The following is a 21,993-nucleotide window of genomic DNA, read 5'->3' as shown; positions in this document are numbered from 1 at the left end:
TTCTTGAGGAACCTGAGGCAGCGAGGTCCTGATTCAGCAGTCCTTCCCTCTACCGTTAAACAGTTTAACTTTAAGCACATGCTTAGGTCCCATTGTCTTAAGCTAAGTATGTGCTTAACTGTTTGCTGAATAGGGATAGACTGAATCACATGCTTAAATATTTTGCTGATTGGGGACCAGAGAGATTGTGAGCCACAGGGTGTGATGCAGTATGGGAATTCCTATGTTCCTGCTGAAGACCCACTGAGTCACTTGTTAGAAGGTGGTAATCAGAATGACATGATTTAAAGGCCTGAAACCTCATGACCTGCTAGAAATATTTTGCCCTACCCGCCAAATATTTTTAGTATTGATAAACATTTTTCAGCACTGGTTTTGGACAGTGATAAGAAAGAAATATTAATTGGATCTCATGTAATGATGATAAAACGAATCACTTAAGAACTCACCTCATCATTTTTGTTTTTAATTCTCACTCACTCAAATTACCTGAGTTTGACAACCCAAGGTCTTGCAGTTCATCTCAGAGTTAATATTAGCACAGGTCTGAAAGGGGAAGGTTTCACAGTAGCTTCTGTCATTCTGCCTGGCTTCTAGCCAGATCTGTCGTTCATTTGCTCGCTTTCAAAGCACCAAATTCACCCAGAATTTAAAGATAAAAATAATAATTAAAAAAAAGAATTACAGCAAGAATGATAAAGATGGTCTAATCCTGATGATGACCCTTTTTAAAAATATTTTTTTAAAATTAAAGTTATTATTTATTGCCAAAGCCCTCTACAGTTATTTATGTCACAGACCTGGACAGGTGTAAAGCAATTTCCACAGCTTCCCTACCTTGTAAAGAACAATTTGTTTCTTTTACAGTATTCCATTGCTGCCTTGACATATTGGTAATACCCATGTAATTCATTTTCCGTTTGCGCTTTCTGCTTTAGAATTTAGCATTCTGCTTTTTAATATTTCTCACAATCCCTGTCAACATTATAGTTCAAGAATCTGATCCTACATTCCTTGTAAACCCAGCTCCGTTGGGGCACCTGCTCTCTTTGCTCCTTCTGCCATGTGGTTAGAGCCATCTTAGTAACTTGTCAGTATATTAATGAACAAACTGGCTTTACTCTTATATTTGTGGATCCATAAGTATTTGGACTAATGAAAATGTTTGCAAATTCCAGAAGTTTCATGGATGTTAGCACAAATGACTACTGGGAAGTATATTTATTTTTCATCATTCTCCAGTTTAAAAAGTTAATTCAATCAAACAGAAAATCAGTACCATGTGACTTAGACAATTAATTACACATATAACCAAGAATGAATAGCTGCAGTGAATCATTGCCAGACAATTCAAAGGCTAAAAATTGTCCATCCAAACTCTTCAGTGATTACTTACCATTAACTAACTTGTTCACTGTAGCGAAGATCAGTTCATGAATGGTTCAAAAGCAAAACAAAAAGAGCTAGATTTTCAGCTAATATTAATGACAATGAAGAATTCAAACAGCTGAATTGATGATGCTGAGTTTGGAAAGAGGTGGCTCAAAACTCTTTTGGAGCATGACGCAGTGTTGCAAACTCCAAATGCGCAAAAATCATGACTCAGGCTCCCCAGATTAGATTGTCTTAGAAATCATGAGACATAAAAATAACTGTGGGGTTCTTTTTGTCTTCTTGTTTCTCAACCTTTAGGGTGCACTTGGGTCCCAGTCTCAAGCTTCTCTCTGCAACCCAAGGGCCAGAAATGTACTTTAATGGAAGTTGAGATTCACACGTAATTTTTTGTGCACAAACACAAACAACATCCTGTGAGACTCGCAATAAAATCATGACGTTAGCAGCACTGATGATAGCAGTTACTGAGGGGAGTCACTGATAAGAGTGCGTGCATCTGAAGAAGTGGTTTTTACCCATGAAAGCTTATGCCCAAATAAATCTGTTAGTCTTTAAAGGTGCCACCAGCCTCCTCATTGTTTTTGTGGATACAGACTAACACGGCTACCCCCTGATACTTGACACTTATATGAGTTGGCAGCACTTTGTGTTATTCTCCTTCTCCTCTCCAAATGATAGTCCAATGTCTGGGCCTTGCATGGGATGGGGAATAGGGTCTGAAGTGGAAATGAATTAGACTTCCTCAAAAACAACCACCCCACCGGTCTTTCTGACTTCCCTTGTTTTCAGTGACATGCAAAAACAAACTGCATGCTACTTTTGGGACCAGAATTCTGTTTTCACTCTACTAGTTAAAGGAACTTTTCCCCGTAATAAAAACAAAATGTACCAAGCCTATCCCATGCACCCGGACATGTGCCCTGTGAAAAAGCACATCATTGTCCTAAGGAAACCATATAACAGCATCTTCAAAAACACCACTGTATTTGCCATGGTGACGTTGTCCACCAAGGCTGTTCTCAGTATTTAGGGCCAGATTCTGATCTCAGTTACCTGGTGTATATCCAGAATAACTCCATAGATTTCAAAGATGTTACTCCAGATTTACACTTATGTAACTGAGAGCAGGATGGCCCATTTCCCATCTGAAAAAAAGAAAACAAAACCCCTTCTTTATGCCTTCTCCACATTTTCTTGATCTCTTTCCATGCCCTTAGGCCCTTATGGTCTCTGTTGAGCTGAAATAAGTGATTTATGCATAAATTATCCATAGTATTACATTCAATTTTTGTGTGTGAGGTTGTGGTTCCCTTTTTATATATCATTTCCTGCTGATAAAACGCTATTTAAATGTGCCCTCCTCCCTACTCTTAACCTTTCAGTCATAAAATCAGCTTAAGCTGCACTTTTCAACTGCCACAGTCACTTTCCTCCCCCTGGTTCCTTTTCTTTCCCAAGATATTGAGCCGAATAGTTGGCACTGACAGGAGCAGAATTTTGGAAGGCTGTATCCCAGAAAGGGGCATGGCCCTCTTTGCTGTGCATGCTAAAAGGGCATATGGTCGAAAGAGCAGATTAATTTGCTGTTCTATGTTGGTGCTGTAGTAAGGTCATACAAGAGAGAGAGAGAGAGACCGAATAAACTAACTTGCTTTTTTTTTTCCTAAGAAAAGAATGGTGGGAAATATCTTGCATGAAATTGACTGTTCTTTTGAAATCAAATACATTTCATTGCCTTGTGGTTGATAAAAATAAAGCCAGCAGATTCTATCTCTCTGCACATCACCAGAATATATATATGCTAGCATTTCAATCACATCTATATATTCCATGCTCTTTCCTGGCATCTGAGCTGCTGAGGCCACAATACCCTCAGCAAACTCCTAGCAGTTGTTTGAGTGTGGTGATCACTTTCCAAGACTGCAGAAACTGACCATGGCTCCACAAAGCAAGAATCCCACTGCGCGGCCACAAACCAATGAGATGTACTATACATCAGGCTCTTTATGATCAGATACAAGTCAGTCTGTACGTTTGACTTGATCTACGGTATCTCACACAACAAAGGGCGCTTGGCATCTTTCAGTGGATGAGAGTAGAGAAGAAATACTGAGCCCCTATTGCAAATGGCATGTCCTGATCCCTCTTGATCTCTGGAGTGCCAGACAGAGCTAATTGGCACAGATCCCACAGACACTGTTTCCATTCAAATGGAAAATGTGTCTAATAAATAGCAACTTCTCCTTCACACGAACAATCCTTTATTTTCCCATGTTTTATTTTAAGAAGATATGCCCAGTTGCTAGGATTTTTATGAAAACAGTGCAACCTTGTTTGGCAAAGTAAATTGTTTATGGAGGCTGGAATAGTTCACAAAGGGTGAAATTCTCCCCCTGTGCAGAGTGATGGCATGAGGCCTGTCCACCACTGAATGCCATTTAAGTCATATTTTGAGGGTTCAGGTGTCACTTAAGTGGTACGTATGCCTTTTGCTGGCCTTCTGCACAGGGAACTTCACCAATATATTGTATCTTCACTGTTTAGTCCAGATCATGCAGCCATTAGGCCTGATTGTGAGAGGTGGAATGATGAACAATTGAGGCAGCAGGTGCTCAGCACTTCTCAGGATTGGGGCTACAGTGTGATAATGCTGTGCTGTTTAGTGGTTAGAGCAGGTGCTAGGGAATAAAGGTTTGTGGGTTCTGGTCCTGGTGGTGCCATGGCATCACTGAGTGACTGCACACAAAATTACCTCCCCGTCCTGTGCCTTAGTTAAGTTACCCGTAAAATGAATATAACAATATGTAGCCCACAGGTGTTGGGAAGCTCTTCTGGTTAATGTTTGTAAACTCCTTTCAGATCTTCAAATGAAGGGTCTGTAGGAGAACAATGTATTATAGTTTGTTTAAATTTTATACCTTAAAATTAAAGAAAACTCCCATGTTTGTGAATTTATCAATCAAAGCTTAATTCCACTCACGAGAGATTAGCCTCGATACCCAAAAAACCTGTTCCATACCCACATCAATAAAAGGGCACCTTTGTTCATTAAGGTTTTGTGTTTGACAAAGAATAACACAGGCATGCTAAACCTCATGCAGATGAACTAATGTGCTTATGGAGCTATATCAGGACAGAGTAAAAATAACTCTTTGCAGAAATAGTCCAAGCAATAAGACCACCTACTGGATCACATCTGCTCTGTGCTGAAATAACATGCATCAGTCAGAAACAGAAGAAGATAAGAAAAATGCTGCAGACAAGATGAGAAGCTTTCATACCTATCACAATCCATTTTCATCTGAGCTTTTCCTTCTTGATAAAACAGGACATCTGTGAGCTACCCAAACCATTTTGTTTCATTGGGGTAAATCAAATTACCTGTTTCAGAGTAGCAGCCGTGTTAGTCTGTATTCGCAAAAAGAAAAGGAGTACTAGTGGCACCTTAGAGACTAACCAATTTATTTGAGCATAAGCTTTCGTGAGCTACATCCGATGAAGTGAGCTGTAGCTCACGAAAACTTATGCTCAAATAAATTGGTTAGTCTCTAAGGTGCCACTAGAACTCCTTTTCTTTTTGCAAATTACCTGTAAGCATCAAATAAGATATTGTTAGAGGGTCATGTTCTGAGGCTCTTAATTATTTTTTAGCTACTGAAGTAATTTTTAGCCATTGTGCAGGAGTTGTGACTGAATAAAGGCTGAGCAAAATATGACTAAGGACTTCAGGGTTTGGCCCATTGGTTATAACATCATCATTTACCCATTGATACACGGAATCAGTACTATTACTGAATATGACCATGACTAACACTGAATAGCTTCTTTCAGCCAAAGATCTTTTAAGTGTTCGACAAACACTAGGCCTCCTCCTGCATTCGGGTTACCAACTATGATATGCAAAAAACCCAGCATTCACCCCTTACCCAAGGAGGCAAGCCTGCCCCAACCACAAGGCAACTCTGCAATTCACCCTTCCCCGCTTCAACAGCCTCTTATTATAGTATCTAGAGAGATAACACATACAGATAAAATTGAATAACAATTTTCTTATTTAAACTACGGAAATGGGAACATTGCTGCATCTTTAGCTGGACGCAGACACTCTTAACATTTGATATCCCAGTGTATTTAATGCAAATCTTTAGACCCACATTAAAAAAAAACCCTGGCAAATTAAATAATTTTTCTGGCCACTGGCAAATCCATAAAAAAAACAAACCAGCCAGGCCGGTCAAATACCGGCCAGGTGGTAACCCTATCCTGCATACTTTTGCATCCAAACTCCTGTTGACTTCACCCCAATGAGTGACATCCCTCTTTTATATAGAGGCTAAGTGACTTGTCCAAGGTCACATAGCAAGTAATTGGTAGAGAAAGTACAGACCTTTTGAAACCACAACCTGGGCTCTAGACCAGGGGTGGGCAAACTTTTTGGCCTGAGGGCCATATCGGGGAATAGAAATTGAACGGTGGGCCATGAAAGCTCACAAAATTGGGAGTGGGGTGCAAGAGGGGGTGAGGGCTCTGGTTAGGGGTGCAGACTCTGGGGTGGGGCTGGGGATGAGAGGTTTGGGGTGCAGGAGGGTGCTCCGGGCTGGGATTGAGGGGTCTGGAGAGAGGGAGGAGATCAGGGCTGGGGCAGGAGGTTGGGGCGTGGGGAGAGGCTCAGGGTTGCAGGCTCCGAGCGGTGCTTACTCCCTTCTCCGGCTCCCACGCATAGGTGTGGCCAGGTGGCTCTGCATGCTGCTCCATCTGCAGGCACCACCCCTGCAGCTCCCATTGGAGCACCAGATGGGGCCATTGGAGCATGTTGGAGCTGGAGTGGGGCCATGCCACGGCTTCCGGGAGCCACGTGGTGCAGCCCCTGACCCTACACCCTGGCTGGAGCACCAGAGCAGGGCCACGCTATGTGGCGAGACCCCTGACCCAGCGACCCAGCCAGAGCGGGGCCGAGCCGCATGGTCTGGCCCCTGACCCAGCTCCCCAGCAGGAGCTGTAGGCCGGCTTAAAACGGCTCGTGGGCCGTAGTTTGCCCACCCCTGCTCTAGACACTACACCTTGCTCCTGAGTCATTAGATCAATAAGAGGTTGTCGTAGGAACATAGGAATTGTCAGACTGGCTCAGACCAATGATCCATCTAGTACATTACCCTGTCTCTCACCGTGGTCAGTGCCAGATGTTTCAGAGGAAAATGTAAGAACCCTGCCATTGGCAGATGTGGGACACACTTTTCCCATATAGGTCTTATGCTGTCCTTCAATAGGTAGAGATTGGCTTCAACCCAGAATAAATTTATGATTAAAGATGGTTATAGTTACACTAGCTGGTAACTCATCAGAATGTATGTATGTTTGGTGCTTCTCTGTCCTCTTCTATCACTCTCCCTTTCTGTTCACCCCTTCCTCACTCATCCCACTTTCTCCCTAGGACATCCCTAGTTAAATGAATTCACATTCAGACAACCAGTGGTGATAAAACACAGTAAAATATTTGTAACAAAATACAAAACTGTGAGCCATTCAAGGTCTTCCCCCCCCCCCCCGCCCAATTTCCTTTCAAGGTTAAACATCGGCCCATCTTGGCCAGAAAATTTTGCTTTAGTCACAGAGTTGTGTGTTAAAAGTGGCCTCACTTTCCACAGAAAATAAACCAGTCTTTGAAGAAAAGCAAGCGTGTGTGTGTGTGTGTGTGGCTCTCTCCTAAAACACAAGTGAGTGTGGTTTGGGTTCAAAAAAAGGCATTTCGTTTCAAAGTGAGACCAACGCCGAGTTTTGTATTGTTCAGGGTCTACGTGTGTGGCAAGATGGCAGCAAACGGGCACAAGAAATTCCACACAAGAAAAATAAAGAATTTCAGGCATCTCTTGAAAACAACCCTCGCGCTAAAGGTCGTCTTGATTTCTCCTCTGTCGACGCAAGAAAGGTAGGAGCGTGGCAAGCTCTGACTGCGCAAGGGTTAAATCTCTGGGTGTGCACCAGGTCCATGTACCTTGAAAGGCACCCCAAAAATCTCTCTCTCTCTCTTTCTAAGGGAACTTGAGTTGACTGAAGTTGCAAGAGGCCGAGGTGAAATAAAGGAAAGGAGAGGCTCTGGCCAAGAGTCGCATGCTGGTGGGAGGAGTTTCCATGGCAATGAAGAGGTGACTGTGCCAGCCCCGCTGCCCCTGCCTAGCTTCCGCCCCTCGCAGAACTAGGGCAAGGTGGGCTCCTGCCTAGGGGCCACCCTCAGGGGGGGCTTGCCCTGGCTCCCCGCCCGCCTCTGCCGCAGCCCGCCGGCGACAGGGCAAAGCCGCCGCCCGGTGCAGCACCAGCGCCGCTGACAGCTCCCGGGGACGCGAGCGGGGAGAGGGGGGGAGCGCCGCCGGCCAACCGAGCCTGAAACGGGCTCCGCGACCCGCCCCCTCCAGGCGCCCCACTCGATCCGCCAGCTCTGATTGGGTGGAGGCGGCCGTCCGTCAGGCGCCCCAGCCGGCGAGGCGGAGGGGGTAGGCTGAGCCTCTTTGCTCCTCCCGAGCAGGAGCCGCGGCGGCAGCAGCTTTGCGGTGGGAAGCGGCTCCTTGGCGGGGGGGTGGGGGGTGGAGAGAAGCAGCAGATGTCAAGGCGGGGCGGGGGCGGGGGCGGGAGGGGAGACGAGATGCACCCAAGGCACGAGGATCTGCAGCCATGCAAGGCTCCAGGGTTTCGCATCACTCGTTTTCTCTCCTGAGCAGTGAGTAACAGAACTGGGGAGGGGGGAGGAGATGATTAATTGCATGAAACATGCACCCTCCCCAAGCAAAAATGCAGTCCCTGCGCACTGCACCCCATGCAGCTGAATTAGAGGAGAAAGTTTGGGGGGGTGGGGTGGGTCAGAGACTCTCTCCTTCCCCTCCACCCGATGCAATGAGTTTGGATAAAGGATTCTCCTCCCCAGCCCCTGTTTGTGGCCTGCCTTCCTCTCCCAGGTGAAGTGAGCTTGTCTGGGCACTGACCAAGGCTTCTCTGGTTCCTTTCTCTCCTCCCGCCCGCCCCTTCCTGCTTTTCATTTACATTTCTCTGCCATTCCTTCAAGAAGTGGAAGTACAAAATCGCCCTCCCACCCCACCTGGTCAGCATGAAGAGGTGCACATCGGATGAGCTGCAGCAGCCTGAGGAGGACTGTGCTGGGGCTGAAGATGCCCCCAACTTGGCTGCCATGGATGCTAAACCTGGGGATTGCGCTTCTGCTCTGTCAGAATCGGGCACTGCTGCTAATCCGAACCCTGCTCCCCATCCTGTTCCCCGGAGCAAGCCTCCTGATTTAAAGGTAAGCCTCCCCAGCTGGTATTACAAAGAGACTTGGGTTTTTCCTGTGTGCAGCTGGAACCAGAGTTCCATCCAATGATCCTTATTGGCTTATTATTTACATGGGAACTTGACTTTCTACTTTAATAGCGATGATTGAGCTGACATGATGGCAGTATTTTCTTTTAGGTCTCCCGGATTGTACCCGCAGGTATACGTGTGTCAGTATTTTATGGGTTTATAAGACTGTTCACCAAAACTTTGATTATTTAAAAAGATAAAAGGGGCGCTTGGTATTGGGTTCAGCTTTGTGGAGATTATGTGATCTGCTGAGCAATGGTACTAGATAAAAGTCATCTGGAAGAGTTTGCCACAGGCTGGATAGTGCTTACAAGAGACAGGATGGCACACTGGTAGAGCACTGGACTAGGACTCCTGAGACTGGGATTCTCTTCCTGGCTCTGTCACTGGTGGGCTGGGTGACCCTAGGCACATCACTTTGCTATTTTGTGCCTCTGTTTTCCCTTCTGTAAAATGGGGAGATTGAGAGTTCCTTCTTCTGTAAAGCACTTTGCAACCTACAGATAAGTGCTGTATAATAAGAGCTAGGTGTTATTGTTATTAGAGGTTAAGTTCTTTAAACCATGGGCTGGCTCTAATATGCAGTTATAGTAGCATAAGTGGGCCTTGGTTTTGATTGTGGGTGCTACAGGTGATGGTAAGATTATGGATTATAGGACATGAAGAGCAAAGGGATAAGAGTCGTGAGTTTATAAATTGATGTTTCTCTTTAAAAAAAAAAAAGACTGTCTGTGCTGAAGAAGAACACCAACTTCTGACCACATTTACACTGGTGTAAATTCAGAGAAACTCCATTGATTTAAATGAGGTTATACGATTGCATTGAGATCAGAATCTGGCTTGGTGCTAAACGTGGTCAGAAGCTGTGGTGGGCCTTTCTTGATAAGGAAATGTGGCAGGGCCTGCATTCTGCAGAAGAACTCAGCAGATCACATTAAATAAAACCCACGGCAGCAGGTTCTGCAGAGCTAAACTAGAGAACATATATCTTGTCTGCGTTGATTCAAGTGCAGCTGCAGTTAGAACAATGACTAGGTAAAAATGCCCCCTTCTCACTCCCCAGAGCTACTCCCTGAGGGGTCTTCAGGTCATACTTACAACAATAGGCTTTTACTAGCACTGCAGAGCTGGTACAGCTCTGGGAGAGAGAGCTGGGTTCTGTTTTGTCTTGCACATCACCATTGGAGCTGCTGGCTAATCAGTTCCTATTTGTCACTGGCAGTGATGGAAGAGGCAGAAAGGGCACTGGTGGAGGTCCCAGGTGGAGTTTCCAGCACTGACATTTAGCCAAGCCCCCCTTTGATTTGAAACATGAGCAGTACTGAGTGGTAGTCATTGAAAAAAGGGGGGGATAAATAGGAAGCCTGACTTGCTTTATTTTTGCAGAGGCTAATATTCTGACTGTAACTGCACTTCAAAATCTCCATGCACAGCTGTACATTTCACTGCATCTAAAACATGTTCTCCTCCCTAGTTAATTAGTAATGCATTCATTATTATACTACTTCACTTATAGCGCTTTTCAAAGGTATGTGTGATTAGCTGCAAATGTGGAAACTGAGGCACAGAATGCCAGGGCCTCAGTTTGTATAAATCATAGTTTCATTGGCTCCAGCAGAGCTACACTGATTTATACCTGCCGCTGATCTATCTGGCAGAGAGTTTAAACAGCTTGACCAAGTTCACACAGTGAACCATGAATGGTATGTAGGTGTCATGGCTTCCAGTCCAGTGCTTCATCCATATGTGCCAATGTTTGCCAGTTACCCAAAGGCAGATGTGAAGTGAAAGTGTCCATTAGGTAGTTTAAGGTTAGTTGTTATACTTGCTCTTTCGTGGAGTTGTGGAGCTCTCGGCTTCTCTGTTATTGGCTCTTTTCAGTGGCTGTTGTGCTTTAGGAGTTACTGTAATGACATGCACCTGTCACTGCTGTCCTATAAACAGCAATGAATGAAGCTGTTAAGAGCTATGTGTAAGACAGATGACCAGAGCCCACAGTGGCATGCTTTTAGAAGCACGTTCACCGGGCATGCAGCCTCACTCACCCAGAGCACTTCTAACGTAGCTCTTGCTGGCTGATTCCTTTGACAGACACTTGGTCTTCGGCTTACATGGCAATTGGAGCAGCTCCATGCACACCTGATCCAACTGCTCAGCTGTTCTGATTGTGCCTGCAGTGATATGTTCATGCTGTAGGGCAGAAAAAATGAGGAGAGAAGGAAACATAAGAGGCAGGACCAGGGAAAGAGCAGAGGCAGAAGTGGGCGGGAGGATCCCCGAAGAGAGGAAGGGGGGAAAGCAGGTGAGAGGAAGGGATGGAGAATAGTTCTGGGAGGTAAGAGGATGAGAGAATAGATCCAACAGGGAGAGACAGTGGGGCAAGCTGCCCCATACCATCCCTTGCTAGTGCATCTCATCCTGAACTGAAGCAGCTACTTATAAGGGCTGAGAGGTGAGATCAGTCTCAATGGCTTATTTAGCCCTTGGCTTCTGTACAGAGACTACCAGCTACGCTAATTATGGTGGTTTTGTGCTGTGGACTGAGACCTACCCTCCAAACAATCTCAGAGGCTACTGATCAGATGGTAACTTTTGGTCACCAGTGGCCTATGCTGGATTTGTGCTAGCAACCTGGAAACAAAAGGCTCTTTTCTGTTCTTGCCAGTCCCCTTACTTCTCTGGTCCCCCCCCTCACTGCAAATGCATGGCAGATTTTCTTACACAAGTATTAACCCTGCTGTTTTGGTATGAGCAAGCTTCCCATGACCAAAAAAAGTCCTGGCAAGAAGAGCAGATGTGGGACACATAACACTGCTTAAAAATGTGTTAGGTGGTAGATATTTCTGAGCTCTGCAGCAGAGAAGCTGAATCTGTACAAAATACTGCCAAAGAAATTGTTCAGATCTTTTACTGTAAGAGACAGTAGACTGGGTGTCCTGGGGGGGGAAGATGTATCATAAAGGCATTTTACCCCTTAGATCTCATTCCTGCCTTTCCCCAGGCAGTGAAGATCTGTGTATATTCTCTTTTTTCTGTAATTGGATGAATTTGATGGCCACAGAAACCAGGGGCTGAATGCAGCCATGGTTTTGATCTAAAATCATCACCACCTCAATCTTAATGGTCCCCATGCCTCCCCATGTGTTTGGACTTGGAAGTTAAGAGCAGCTGGGAAGTTGAAGGCTCCATCCAGAGTTCCACTCCTCTCCTTGGTCCTGATTGCAAGCCCATGGAAGTCAGTGGAAACCCTCCCATTGACTTCCGTGAGCTCTAGAACAGACCTGCTTTGTGCTGCTCCAGTGTGTGAAGGGAGCAGAAAGCAGCCAGATCCCCTCTGCACATTCCCACTCTGCTGCAGGGGAATTCTGCAGAGCCAGCGTAGACAGCTCTGGCACCACACCCCATCCTGGGGCAAGGGGAGTGGCCAGAGTACACTGAGCTATGGCAGTCTCTGGCTGGTGGGGGAGTCCTTTGGAAGCCATAGCCAGCTGGCATAGATTAGAGCAGTCCCTGAGCTGGACATAGCTGAGGATCTGGGCTTGAAGTTGACAGTGCCTAGATGGGGATCAGACTTTAGCACTTACCTCCTCCAGCTTGGTCAGTTTATTGCTATCAGGGCATGGTGCTGTTTACCCAGACTTTCCCTGGTGGGGTGGTTGACTTTGTGGGCAGGATTTCATAGGTCGGGTCTCATTCTCTGTGGGCTGGGCTGTGGTTTAGTGTTGTCATAGTAGCATGGTTTAAAGACAGAATTATTCATCTTCCTAGGGCAGAGCCCTTGCTTCTGGTCACCTGGGTGCAACTTCCAATGGAATCAGTGGCAGCTCCCTGGCTGTAATGGAGGAGACAGTTTGGGCATAGAGTGAGATCAGGATTAGACCCCTTGCAAACAGAGTCTTACCCAAAGCTCATTGGAGTCAATGGAAAGATTTACAATGGCTTCTGTGGGCACCGGATCAGGTCTGTGGAGCCAAACCCTAAAAGCTAAACTCAGTTGGAACCTAGACTTCACCCAGGGAAAAACGCTCATTGGGGCCAAACCCTGAACTTTGTACTCAGCTTTTACTCTTGCTCTTTTATTCCTTATTTGTGTGGGTCTGTGTGTCATGTGGGTTTGGACCCCACAAAGGAACCTGCCAAGAGTCCCGATCCAGATTCCCCTCCTAGAGAACCTTACAAGGTCCCTTATTGCAGTTCCAGCCAGAGACTATCGATGCTCCCAACCCATGGGTTGCCTAGAGGGGGAGATAAGACACTTTTCCTTCCTCCCCCACAAAAGCCATCACCCCCACATACGTTGGAATTCACTCCTTTGCATCAGCCATTCAAAGGACACCATGAAGGTAAGTTAAGTCCCTGCCCCCAAGTTACCTGAATGTCCCTGCAGTCAAATGGCCTGAACAGAAGTAACTTGGTCACTGGAATGGTCTGATTTATCAAATGCTGCTTAGCTCAAGGCACAGACCTTTCCAATTCCCTCTGCCTCTTTCTCATGCACATAGAGGGGATTGTGCTGCATGACCCTGGCTAATGTCAACCACTGTTTCAAAAGTGTGGGGGTGTGAGTAGGTTCTTTAACGATTCACACTGCTCAGAGGCAAGAACTCCAGGCAGTTAATTAATAATGACGACGACAACATTTTCCTTCCATATCATGTTTCAACCAAGGATCTCAAATCACTTTACAAGCTTTAATAATTCATGCTCACATAGCTTGGGGAGGTATGTCTGAATGATGATCATCCCCATTTTACAGATAGGGACACTGAGGCAGGAAGTGCCTTGCCTAAAATCACACAGCAAGTCAGTGACAGAGCCAGGAAGAGAACCCAGGGTTGCTGACTCACAGTTCCCTGCTATAACCAACTGACCACACTACATCAGTTGAAGTCTTGCTCATTGGGTGTGGGGAGGCATGGAGTAGATTAACAGGGTGGCACACGAGTTTATTTCACACATCTGGAGGTTCTGGGTTCAAATGTGAATTACATAGTGTGGGTGGTCTCAGCCAAAAGCAAAAGTACCTTGCCCTGTGGTGCTTCAGTTTCTGTAGGGGGAAGCCCTGTTTTCCTTTCCTGGCTCAGGATGGTGTTGCATTGATGGACTAGCAATTGGAGGAAGCTTGCACTGTGCTTCTACATGTCAGCCTCTCACGTTTGTGAGCATTAACAGTGAAAGCATAGAAATGTTAAAGGCCTCACTGGGGCTTACTGGCAAAATGTATCTACATGCCTCATCTAGGAGGAAGCCCCAGGTTAACTGAACCTTCCACAGGATCCCAGATCTCTTGGGCTCATCAACATGCCGTTGTTCCTTCATGTTCTGCTTTCATGCACACTACCTCACACAAGATGAAATTCACCCCATGCAGCGAGCTGTCACAAAAACCTGTGCTACTACAATCCCATTTGAGCCTTCCAGAGGGAGCTGGGGGATGGTGCACAGGTCTTGGGCTGCAGAGGGGAGAATTTCACACATGTGGTCAGGTTTAGAACTGTGAATCCCCTTTACACATTATGCCCCCTGCTACTGCTCACTTTGAATGTCCCTTGCGGTGCAGGAACTCACCTTTGTCCATTAAGAACATTCCATTGAAGCCAACAGTGTTCTGGATAGGTCTAGTACGTTCGACAGTATAGAGGCTGCATTCAGCCGCAGAACCAGGGCAATTGACCTGCTTGTACCTCGGACAATGAAAATACAGGTGCATTCAGCTTAAATGCACCTATGATATTCATCAGCATCCAAGCAGTTAAGCCAGCCTTGCTTTCACCCCTCAGCAAGGAAAAGTTTGATTCTTAATTTCTTTGGAGTCAGTTCAGAAAAATAGGTGACAGGAGAGGGTGAAATGCTTGTGGGTTGAGAGGAATTGCATTCTTTCTGATACAGATCTAGCTGTTTTAATGCATGGGGCAGGAGAAGGGGACATGGCCAAAGTCTGAATTGCTTTGAAGCCCTTCTTCAAATTTCACTCCAAGTTTGGCGTTTGAGCAGGGTCACAGCATTATTGAAAAATAATTACAGGTGCCAAAGATTCTATTTTATATAGATTCTTATACTGTGCTCATTACAGGAGTATCAGCACCTTCCAGTAATGCACTGAGCAATTTGTTCTCTCATCCTCTCCCCCGGGGGAGAAGTGTGCATACAGGAGTGTCTTGTTTTGGATAATATATGTGTATATACCTATTGCTCTGTATTACTGTTTAAGTCACTGCCATCTTTTTTATTTCCCATATGAAGGTGGTGCTGGTGAAAGGGAGCAGACTGCCAAGTGCTGGCACCTGGCTTTCAAAAGGATAGGCATGGCATAGGCAGCAGCAATAGCTAATCAAATTTCCATGTGGAAAAATTTCCACTGTGTCCAATTGATCAGCAACATTTTGGAAGAGATCAGTGGTTCTGTTGGGGTTACCCATCCTCCAACTGAAACTTGCAGGAACCCAGTGGGGACCAATTGAGCCACGAGCAGAAGCTCAGAGACCATTTGAAATATTTAATGGGGCCCCGTCTGATTTTTCACTAGAGTTGCTAGCTATTCCTAGATTGGCCTGGCCCCTGACCTCTCAGGGTTAGGGGTGAGTTAGTTGTCCATGCACATGCAATCTGAAATGGTCTTAAAGAACTAAGTCCTCTATTTGGGATGGTATTTGCCCCTGTGAGAGCACCAGCACCGGAGTCTGTCTATACAATTTAAGTCCCAATGAAGACAGGAGAGCAGCAGGGCTTAGTGGATAGATCATTCTGGGAGTCAGAAAACCTGTATTCTGTTCCCAGCTCTGCCAAACACATGATGTGGGAACCTGGGCAAGTCCCTTCTCTTTGTGCCTCAGTTTCCCTCACCTGTGTCTTTCTGTTTAGCTCTTTGGAAAAGGAAGCATCTTTCACTATGTGTCTGTACAGTGCCTACCACCCTGGGGGCCCAGTCTTGATTGGAGCCTCTAGGTGATATTATTAAAATTGTATTAAAGAAATAAGTGGGACTTACATGGTATATGAAGGCTGTGCTTTGAGCCACTGCCGCAGATCTTGATTGAAAGATTTAGGTATACAAAGGAATACACAACCAGGAGGTTCAGATAGTGACTGATAAGATATCTGAACTTCCAGCAGCCCCTTAGTATTTACAAAATTCCTCCTGTTTCTTCATTTGCGTTTGATAAAACTGATTGTTAAAATGTTATCAATGTGTAAATAGTTAACAGGAGGATAGGGTGAAACACCATTTTTAACCCAGAACCATTTTCAAACAAGGTGAAAACCTTTGATTTAACCCTGCCAAAGCTAGTAACAATTCAGGCCCAATTCTCCTTTCGTACACACACTGGTGTAAACCAGGAGTAACTCCTGTGAAGTCAATAGAATCAAACTAGTGTAAGTGAGAGGAGAATCAGGGCCTTTGTACTGAAAAAAGCCCAAGGCATAATTGGTAGATCTTTGAAGCCTAAGAGATCTGTCATGGAGATTTGTACATTAGTCACTTTTTGAAACAGTGGATTTTTTTTAAACCAAACAGATTGCCATGAATTTTTTGGCCTTGATTCATAGATATTTTGGATGATATTCCTTTTAGCAAACTATATCAAACTTCAGCATGAAGACTTCAGAATCTTAATCCCTTTATGAAACAATCTCTAAAGTCACCATAGTCTATAAAGATTTATGATGGAGATTTTTCTAAGGCGATTTGGCCACCCACAGTCTCAGCCTATGTTGCTCACTTTTTAAAGGCTTTTTTGTTTGTTAAATTGGCTTATTCCGCTTTCTGGGCTAGCCATCTGTAAAATTAAGTTTTGAAAAACAAAGTTGTTTTCTCTGAGATATGAGCACCAGCCATTTCCCAACCTATTTCTAAACAAGACTCTAGTGAACGGTTGCTTTATTCTTTTCTATTCCTTTCAGATTAAAGTATATAGGGCCAAACCCTCAAGTCCTTACTGAGGCAAAACTCACTGGAAACAAGTGGAAGTTTTAACCAACTGAAAACTGAATAAAAACCGAAGGACTCAAAGCTTTGGCTCACACCTATTTAAAAACCGAATTTTTTTTTAATTTTACTTATTTTGGTCAATTTCCTTGTAAATTCCTTTACTTTTACAAGACTTCAATGTAGCACTGAATCTGCCCCATCCAACGCAACAATACATGATTCTGACTTTCTCTGCATGCAGATCTCCTTTGAGCATCCTGTGGGTACAGCCCCTCAAAAATTTAGGATGATGTAATCACCAGGATGACATTTTTTAGGACAAGTTTTAGGCCAAAATGATTTTTTTATGCTTAGAACCTACTGAAAAAGCTATAGGTCAGGGGTGAAACCCTGCTGCATTGAAATCAATGGCAAAACTCCCATTGCCGTCAGTGGTAGAGGATTTCACTCTGGATCTTTACCTGATGTAAACTGGTTTAACCCCATTGAATCTTTATAGCTATGCCAGTGTACATCTGTGGAAGATACGGGCCTTGTGTATCCAGTGGAAACATTGATATAACTGGAACTCCTAGATGCTGTCAAAGTTATTTTTCTTTTATTCTCTCCCTCCTTCCTCAAAGCCTCCTTTTATTTTCTTTTTGTTACTTTCAAAGCATGCAGACTGGTCATTTCTTTTCCCAGGGAGCTTCTAAAAGGCAAACAAACCTTCTATCCGAATGGTAAAAATCTGTGGGTTTATGGTTATCTAATGCTGTCTCTGTTTCCATAGAAACTCTAAATAGAATAAACTTTAGATCACGATTTCCTGAAGTAGAGACAGCACAGTGGATTTGTTACATTTTTCTCAGGTAGAACTTCGGGAATATAATCTGCATGATGGTTGGATAATGAGAGGATTAAAGTTTTTGTGCTATGGTGTAATTGTAGTGGCTAGTGCTGTAGTCCTCTCTAGTTATCACCCTGATTCTTGTAAATATCAGAAGCAGAACCATTATGGACTTAGACTCTGGTTTATAAACAGTTTTGGGTTTTTTGCAGGGTTTTTTTTTTTGGGCCAGCCATGAAATGTTGCAGTCACCTCCAAGTTCCTGTAGAATTTGTATTGCAAACACAGCTGCCTTTCCAGAATTTGGTGGCTTTGCTAAAAGCAGCTCTTGGTTCTGAGCCCACATCACATCATCTTTTCAGGCAGGAGAAAATGTGCATGTAGGTGAAAGTGACACATCAGCAGTCGTGGGGCAAAATTCTGGCCTCACTGAAGTAACTAGTAAGACTCCCATTGCCTCCATAGGGTAAGGATTTCAATACTGCACTCTGAAGTGCTCAGACTAACCTCAAAGCAGAGACCACACAGGTAGTGACACAGCAGGCTTCCCTCACATTGTCCTACCAACAAGCCTCAGGCCTGAATTGATATAGAGATGCTGCCCTGAGGGGTGAGAGGATAATCTAGCTACCATAGCTCATTCAGCCCCCAGCCAATGAGAATGGTGGGTTGTGAGATGGGATCATCTGACCTACTGGTAGCTGGACTGAAACCCAACAAGCTCATTTCACAGAGGTCACTGAGCAGCCATCCAATGGCAGCAACAGTCAGTCACTAGCTGGATATGAATTGGTGATGTGGAGGTTGAAGGCAATCAGCCAAATCCTGATCTCACTTAAACAGGTAGAAATCTGGGCGTTACATTGACTCCAATGGAGTCACTCTGGCTTTTTACTGGTGTAACCAGGGAGTTTTCTACACCTGAAAATTAGTCCAGAATAAGATAGGATATGGATTTGGAAGTGGATTCCAAATCCACTTTTATTTGGAATAAGGCGCTCTTGTTCCACAATAGAGCATCCACACATGCAGTTAATTGGGAATAGCTATTCTGGAATAGCTCCCCTTGTAGACAAGCTTCAAGATCAGAATCTTGCCTGCTATATCCCATTACCAGTTCTTTTCTGTAGCTATTGCGAATAGCCAAGTAATGCATGACCAAACTGATATATCATGCAGAAAGGCACCAGCTTGTTTTGTTTTTTATAATTCACACATAGTGGCCACCCAGCTAATGTCAGAAACTGAGCACCTGTTTAAATACCTGTAGTCTCTGGGCATGAATAAATGGGTGTCCCATACGAGAAGAATGTCTTGGAACAATCTTGTGCACAGTGTGAGGAGCCTTTTGCAGTCTCCAGGTTGCTGCTCACCTCTTCCACCTGGACCACAAGCTGCAGTTTAATCTTACGAGTCATAGACAGTTGCCGTCTGTGTTTCCAGAAGAAGTGGAAGAGCACATTGGCAGAACTCCAGCTGTTTAATTTCTGGAGCATGTTGATCAGGACAGGTGGTGCGTTGTCATGCATTGGCAACAAAGTTTAAAAAACCTACCAGTAACCATAGTTTTTCTAGCTAAAGAAAAGGTTGGGTTTTTATTTTTATATTCTTTTCCTTTATGTTGCAGTCATACAGTGAAGATTTCAGGGATTGCATGAACTTTTCAGAGAAAATGGTTAGCTGAACTTACTTATTTTGGGCCAATTCCTGGGTCCTTCTTTTGTTTTCACTCAGCCCCTTACCTGGGGAAAACTCCCATTGGCTTTTACTGGAGTTTGTTATGCAAGAAGTAAAAAAATAAAAGCCAGATGCTCTTATTCATAGTGGGTAATGCTTTACTCCAAGTATTTCCATTGACTTCAGTGGAGCTACTCACAGCTTAGGGGAAAAATCCTCAACTGGTATAAATTTTCATAGCTCTGTTGACTTCAGTGGGGCTAGGACAGTTTACACCAGTGGAAGATTAGGGTTTTGCCTGAGGAAGGCCTGCAGGAGTGGATCTGTAATTTAAAACCTATCATGCCTTGCAATGGGCATGGAGGGATGGTAGCGGAATTTCCTTCTGCAAGCTTAGCCATAGGAGTGACAAGATTCTGCCTGAAAAGTGGGTTTGCCAGCTGGGCTCCAGGAGGGGTGAATTAAACCCCAATCCTTCAGTCCTGGCATTGCATCCCTGTGCCTGCACAGATGATCTTTGATTTCACCAGGACTCTGTAGGGATACAGGGGGTCTCCTGTGCAGATCTGATAGCAGGATCAGGCCCTTACATGGTAACCCTTCCAAAGGTTCTGTAGAGAAACCTCACAGGTGTGTTTGATCATCAGAAATCATTAGGAAGAACAGCCTCATTCTTTTTCCTGGGGCTTGTGCTAAGAGTAAGAATCCTTACAGGGCTGTGAGAAATTGTCACATTGACTCTAAGATTTAGCTTTTTTTTAAAAAAAAAAAAAAAAAACCTATACCTGTATATCCCAAACTGTTCTTTCCTCACCATGGAGCCAGTTCTCTTCTCCACTTCTTGGCTAAAATACAGCCAAGTGGTCAAACTTTCCTCACTGCAATACCTATGAGACACCCTTGAAATCAGTGAGATTGCATAGGAGAAACTGGAGAATTAGTGTCTGAAGTCTTTGGATGGGGCATTTAACAAGGTTGCTTCTTACTGAGTAGTCTCTCATAGTCAGAATTCCCTTTTCATCAGCCTCCCTCTCTAGGGCCCCTTACAGGCCTCCCTACAACCTTTCTTATAAGTCCTACAAGCCTCTACTTGGGGCTGGTTCAGTGACCACAAACAGTTGAAAACATTTCCACCAATAAAGTCCAACACTGAAAACCAAAGGATCACACTTACCTCTGGCTCTACACTGAGCTCTCCTGTCACAGCTCATCACTGTCTCTCCCTGGAGCTTGACCTTATGGCTCTAACAATCTCCTCTTGCCAGCATCTCCCTTATGCTGCTGGAGAAGGCAGACTATATACTGCTCTCCTCCAGTGCACTCCTCCTAATTGGCTGGAAGGGAGGGGAGCCCTAACCCAACCTTTATTACAGGGCTGCTGATCCCAAGCCCTTAAAGGAACAGTGTGCCTGGGTTTTCCCCCATCCAACTCCTAATTCCCCTGAACCGCTTCCTCTCTTCCACTACCAGACCATTTCCCAGGCCTTTGTTCATTTCAGCTCACTGGAATGGGGCCTTCTGGGCCCCTCTACTCTGAAAGGGCCATTGTACCTCGCTACCGGCAGTATGCACAAAGCCAGGGTGGGAACCTCGGTGGGACTTTACAGAGCAGCCACTGTCTTATACATTGAGCGGAAATAAGCCATGACTTTATACCTGAGTCTAGGGCTGGGAATCGGGACTGTGGCGTTCTAATCCCAGCTCTGATCCTTATGCCCTCTGTTGCTTTGGGAGAGCCAGGTAGCCTTTTTCCCTCTTGCTCGTCCTTCCTGTGAAATGGGATTAATGCTGCAGAGATGCGCACTGCGGCTTACTTAGGAGAAGTTCATAAGGGACTGGGTAAGTGCTAGCTGTTAAGTATTACTGAGCACTGAACCACCTTGACTAGTCTTTGGTACATTCCAGCTCTAGTGAAAGTGCAGGAACAGATGTTTTGTGGAGCCACAGAGCTGTGATGCTAACAAGAAGCGAACATCCTATCGGAGCCATTCACAGCTGAGCGGAGTGGAGCTGCGACTCACCGTGTGTCCTTGTCATCTTTATAGAGAGATGCCACATTGTTTCTGGCCTCTCTTCTTCCATAACCTTGCCTCATCTTGAATCATCACTGGCTCCTTTCTATGAGAGCGAAGCCTACTGAACGGTCAGCGGCTGGCGCGCTTGCCGCACCACAACGCTGCCCTCCCTGACTGTTGGTGCTGTTACATAAGCGTATAGGGCCATCAGTCTAGCAAGGCCAAGATCCTGCCTCCCATGGTGGCCAATGCGTAGTGCTTCAAAGGAAGGAGAATCTCTCTGCCCAGAATGTCTGTTGTGCAATGCTGTATCTGGTAGCTAGAGGAGTTAACTCCTCCCTGGCCCCTGCAAGGTCTATCAGAGCTAGGTTTGACTTAAATGTCTGCAGCCTGAACTGGTCTGGAGGCTTGGCAATAGCAGCACTGCGTGCTGCTGTTCACCGGACTCTGGCATGTTCTTCTCACAGGCCTGCAGAGCTTAGCACCTGTTATCTGGGAAGAGCAGGGTGGTCCCTTCTGCCAGCAGAGATAAGCAACAGGACCTCCATGGCATAGTGCGAATGAGGGAGGCAATGGTAACGTTCTGCTAAAAGAAGGAGGGGTTCAGGGGTGCAATGGGGAACTGGATGAAGGGAAAGGCACTAACATTAGGATCTGGTTGGTTTGACATCCCAGGATGGGGAGAAGAGGGATCCTTGTTGAAAGGCAAGGAGGGCAGAGAAGACCTGCAAAAATAGGGGGCTTGGGGAAACTGACATGCAAAAGAAAAACCTGAGTGGGAAGAACACAGAGATGTCGAG

At 45.1% G+C, this 21,993-nt stretch overlaps 1 protein-coding gene and 1 long non-coding RNA gene across 4 annotated transcripts in view; one reads left to right on the top strand and one right to left on the bottom strand.

The window, feature by feature from the left end:
- The window catches only part of TMCC2 (transmembrane and coiled-coil domain family 2), an 88,854-nt gene that overhangs the window by 1,721 nt on the left and 65,140 nt on the right, over window positions 1-21,993 (top strand). The window contains exons 2-4 of one of the 3 annotated variants that reach the window (XM_037885376.2): window positions 7,184-7,321; window positions 7,430-7,538; window positions 8,450-8,683. In XM_037885376.2, coding sequence (XP_037741304.1) covers window positions 7,184-7,321; window positions 7,430-7,538; window positions 8,450-8,683 — 481 coding nt within the window. Of the gene's footprint in view, window positions 1-7,183; window positions 7,322-7,429; window positions 7,539-7,854; window positions 7,941-7,971; window positions 8,108-8,449; window positions 8,684-21,993 lie in introns of those variants that run through there. The other 2 variants (XM_043533335.1, XM_027827480.3) reach the window with 2 other exon arrangements.
- On the bottom strand, window positions 9,877-20,451 carry LOC122463430. Its single transcript, XR_006286795.1, has 3 exons — window positions 20,353-20,451; window positions 10,788-10,932; window positions 9,877-10,676 (listed from the first exon to the last, which is right to left on the bottom strand). It is a non-coding gene; the product is annotated as an uncharacterized LOC122463430 (long non-coding RNA).

Source organism: Chelonia mydas, chromosome 21 (genome assembly GCF_015237465.2).
Source record: "Chelonia mydas isolate rCheMyd1 chromosome 21, rCheMyd1.pri.v2, whole genome shotgun sequence".
NCBI lineage: Eukaryota > Metazoa > Chordata > Testudines > Cheloniidae > Chelonia > Chelonia mydas.
This window is presented reverse-complemented; position numbering and strand designations above follow the sequence as displayed.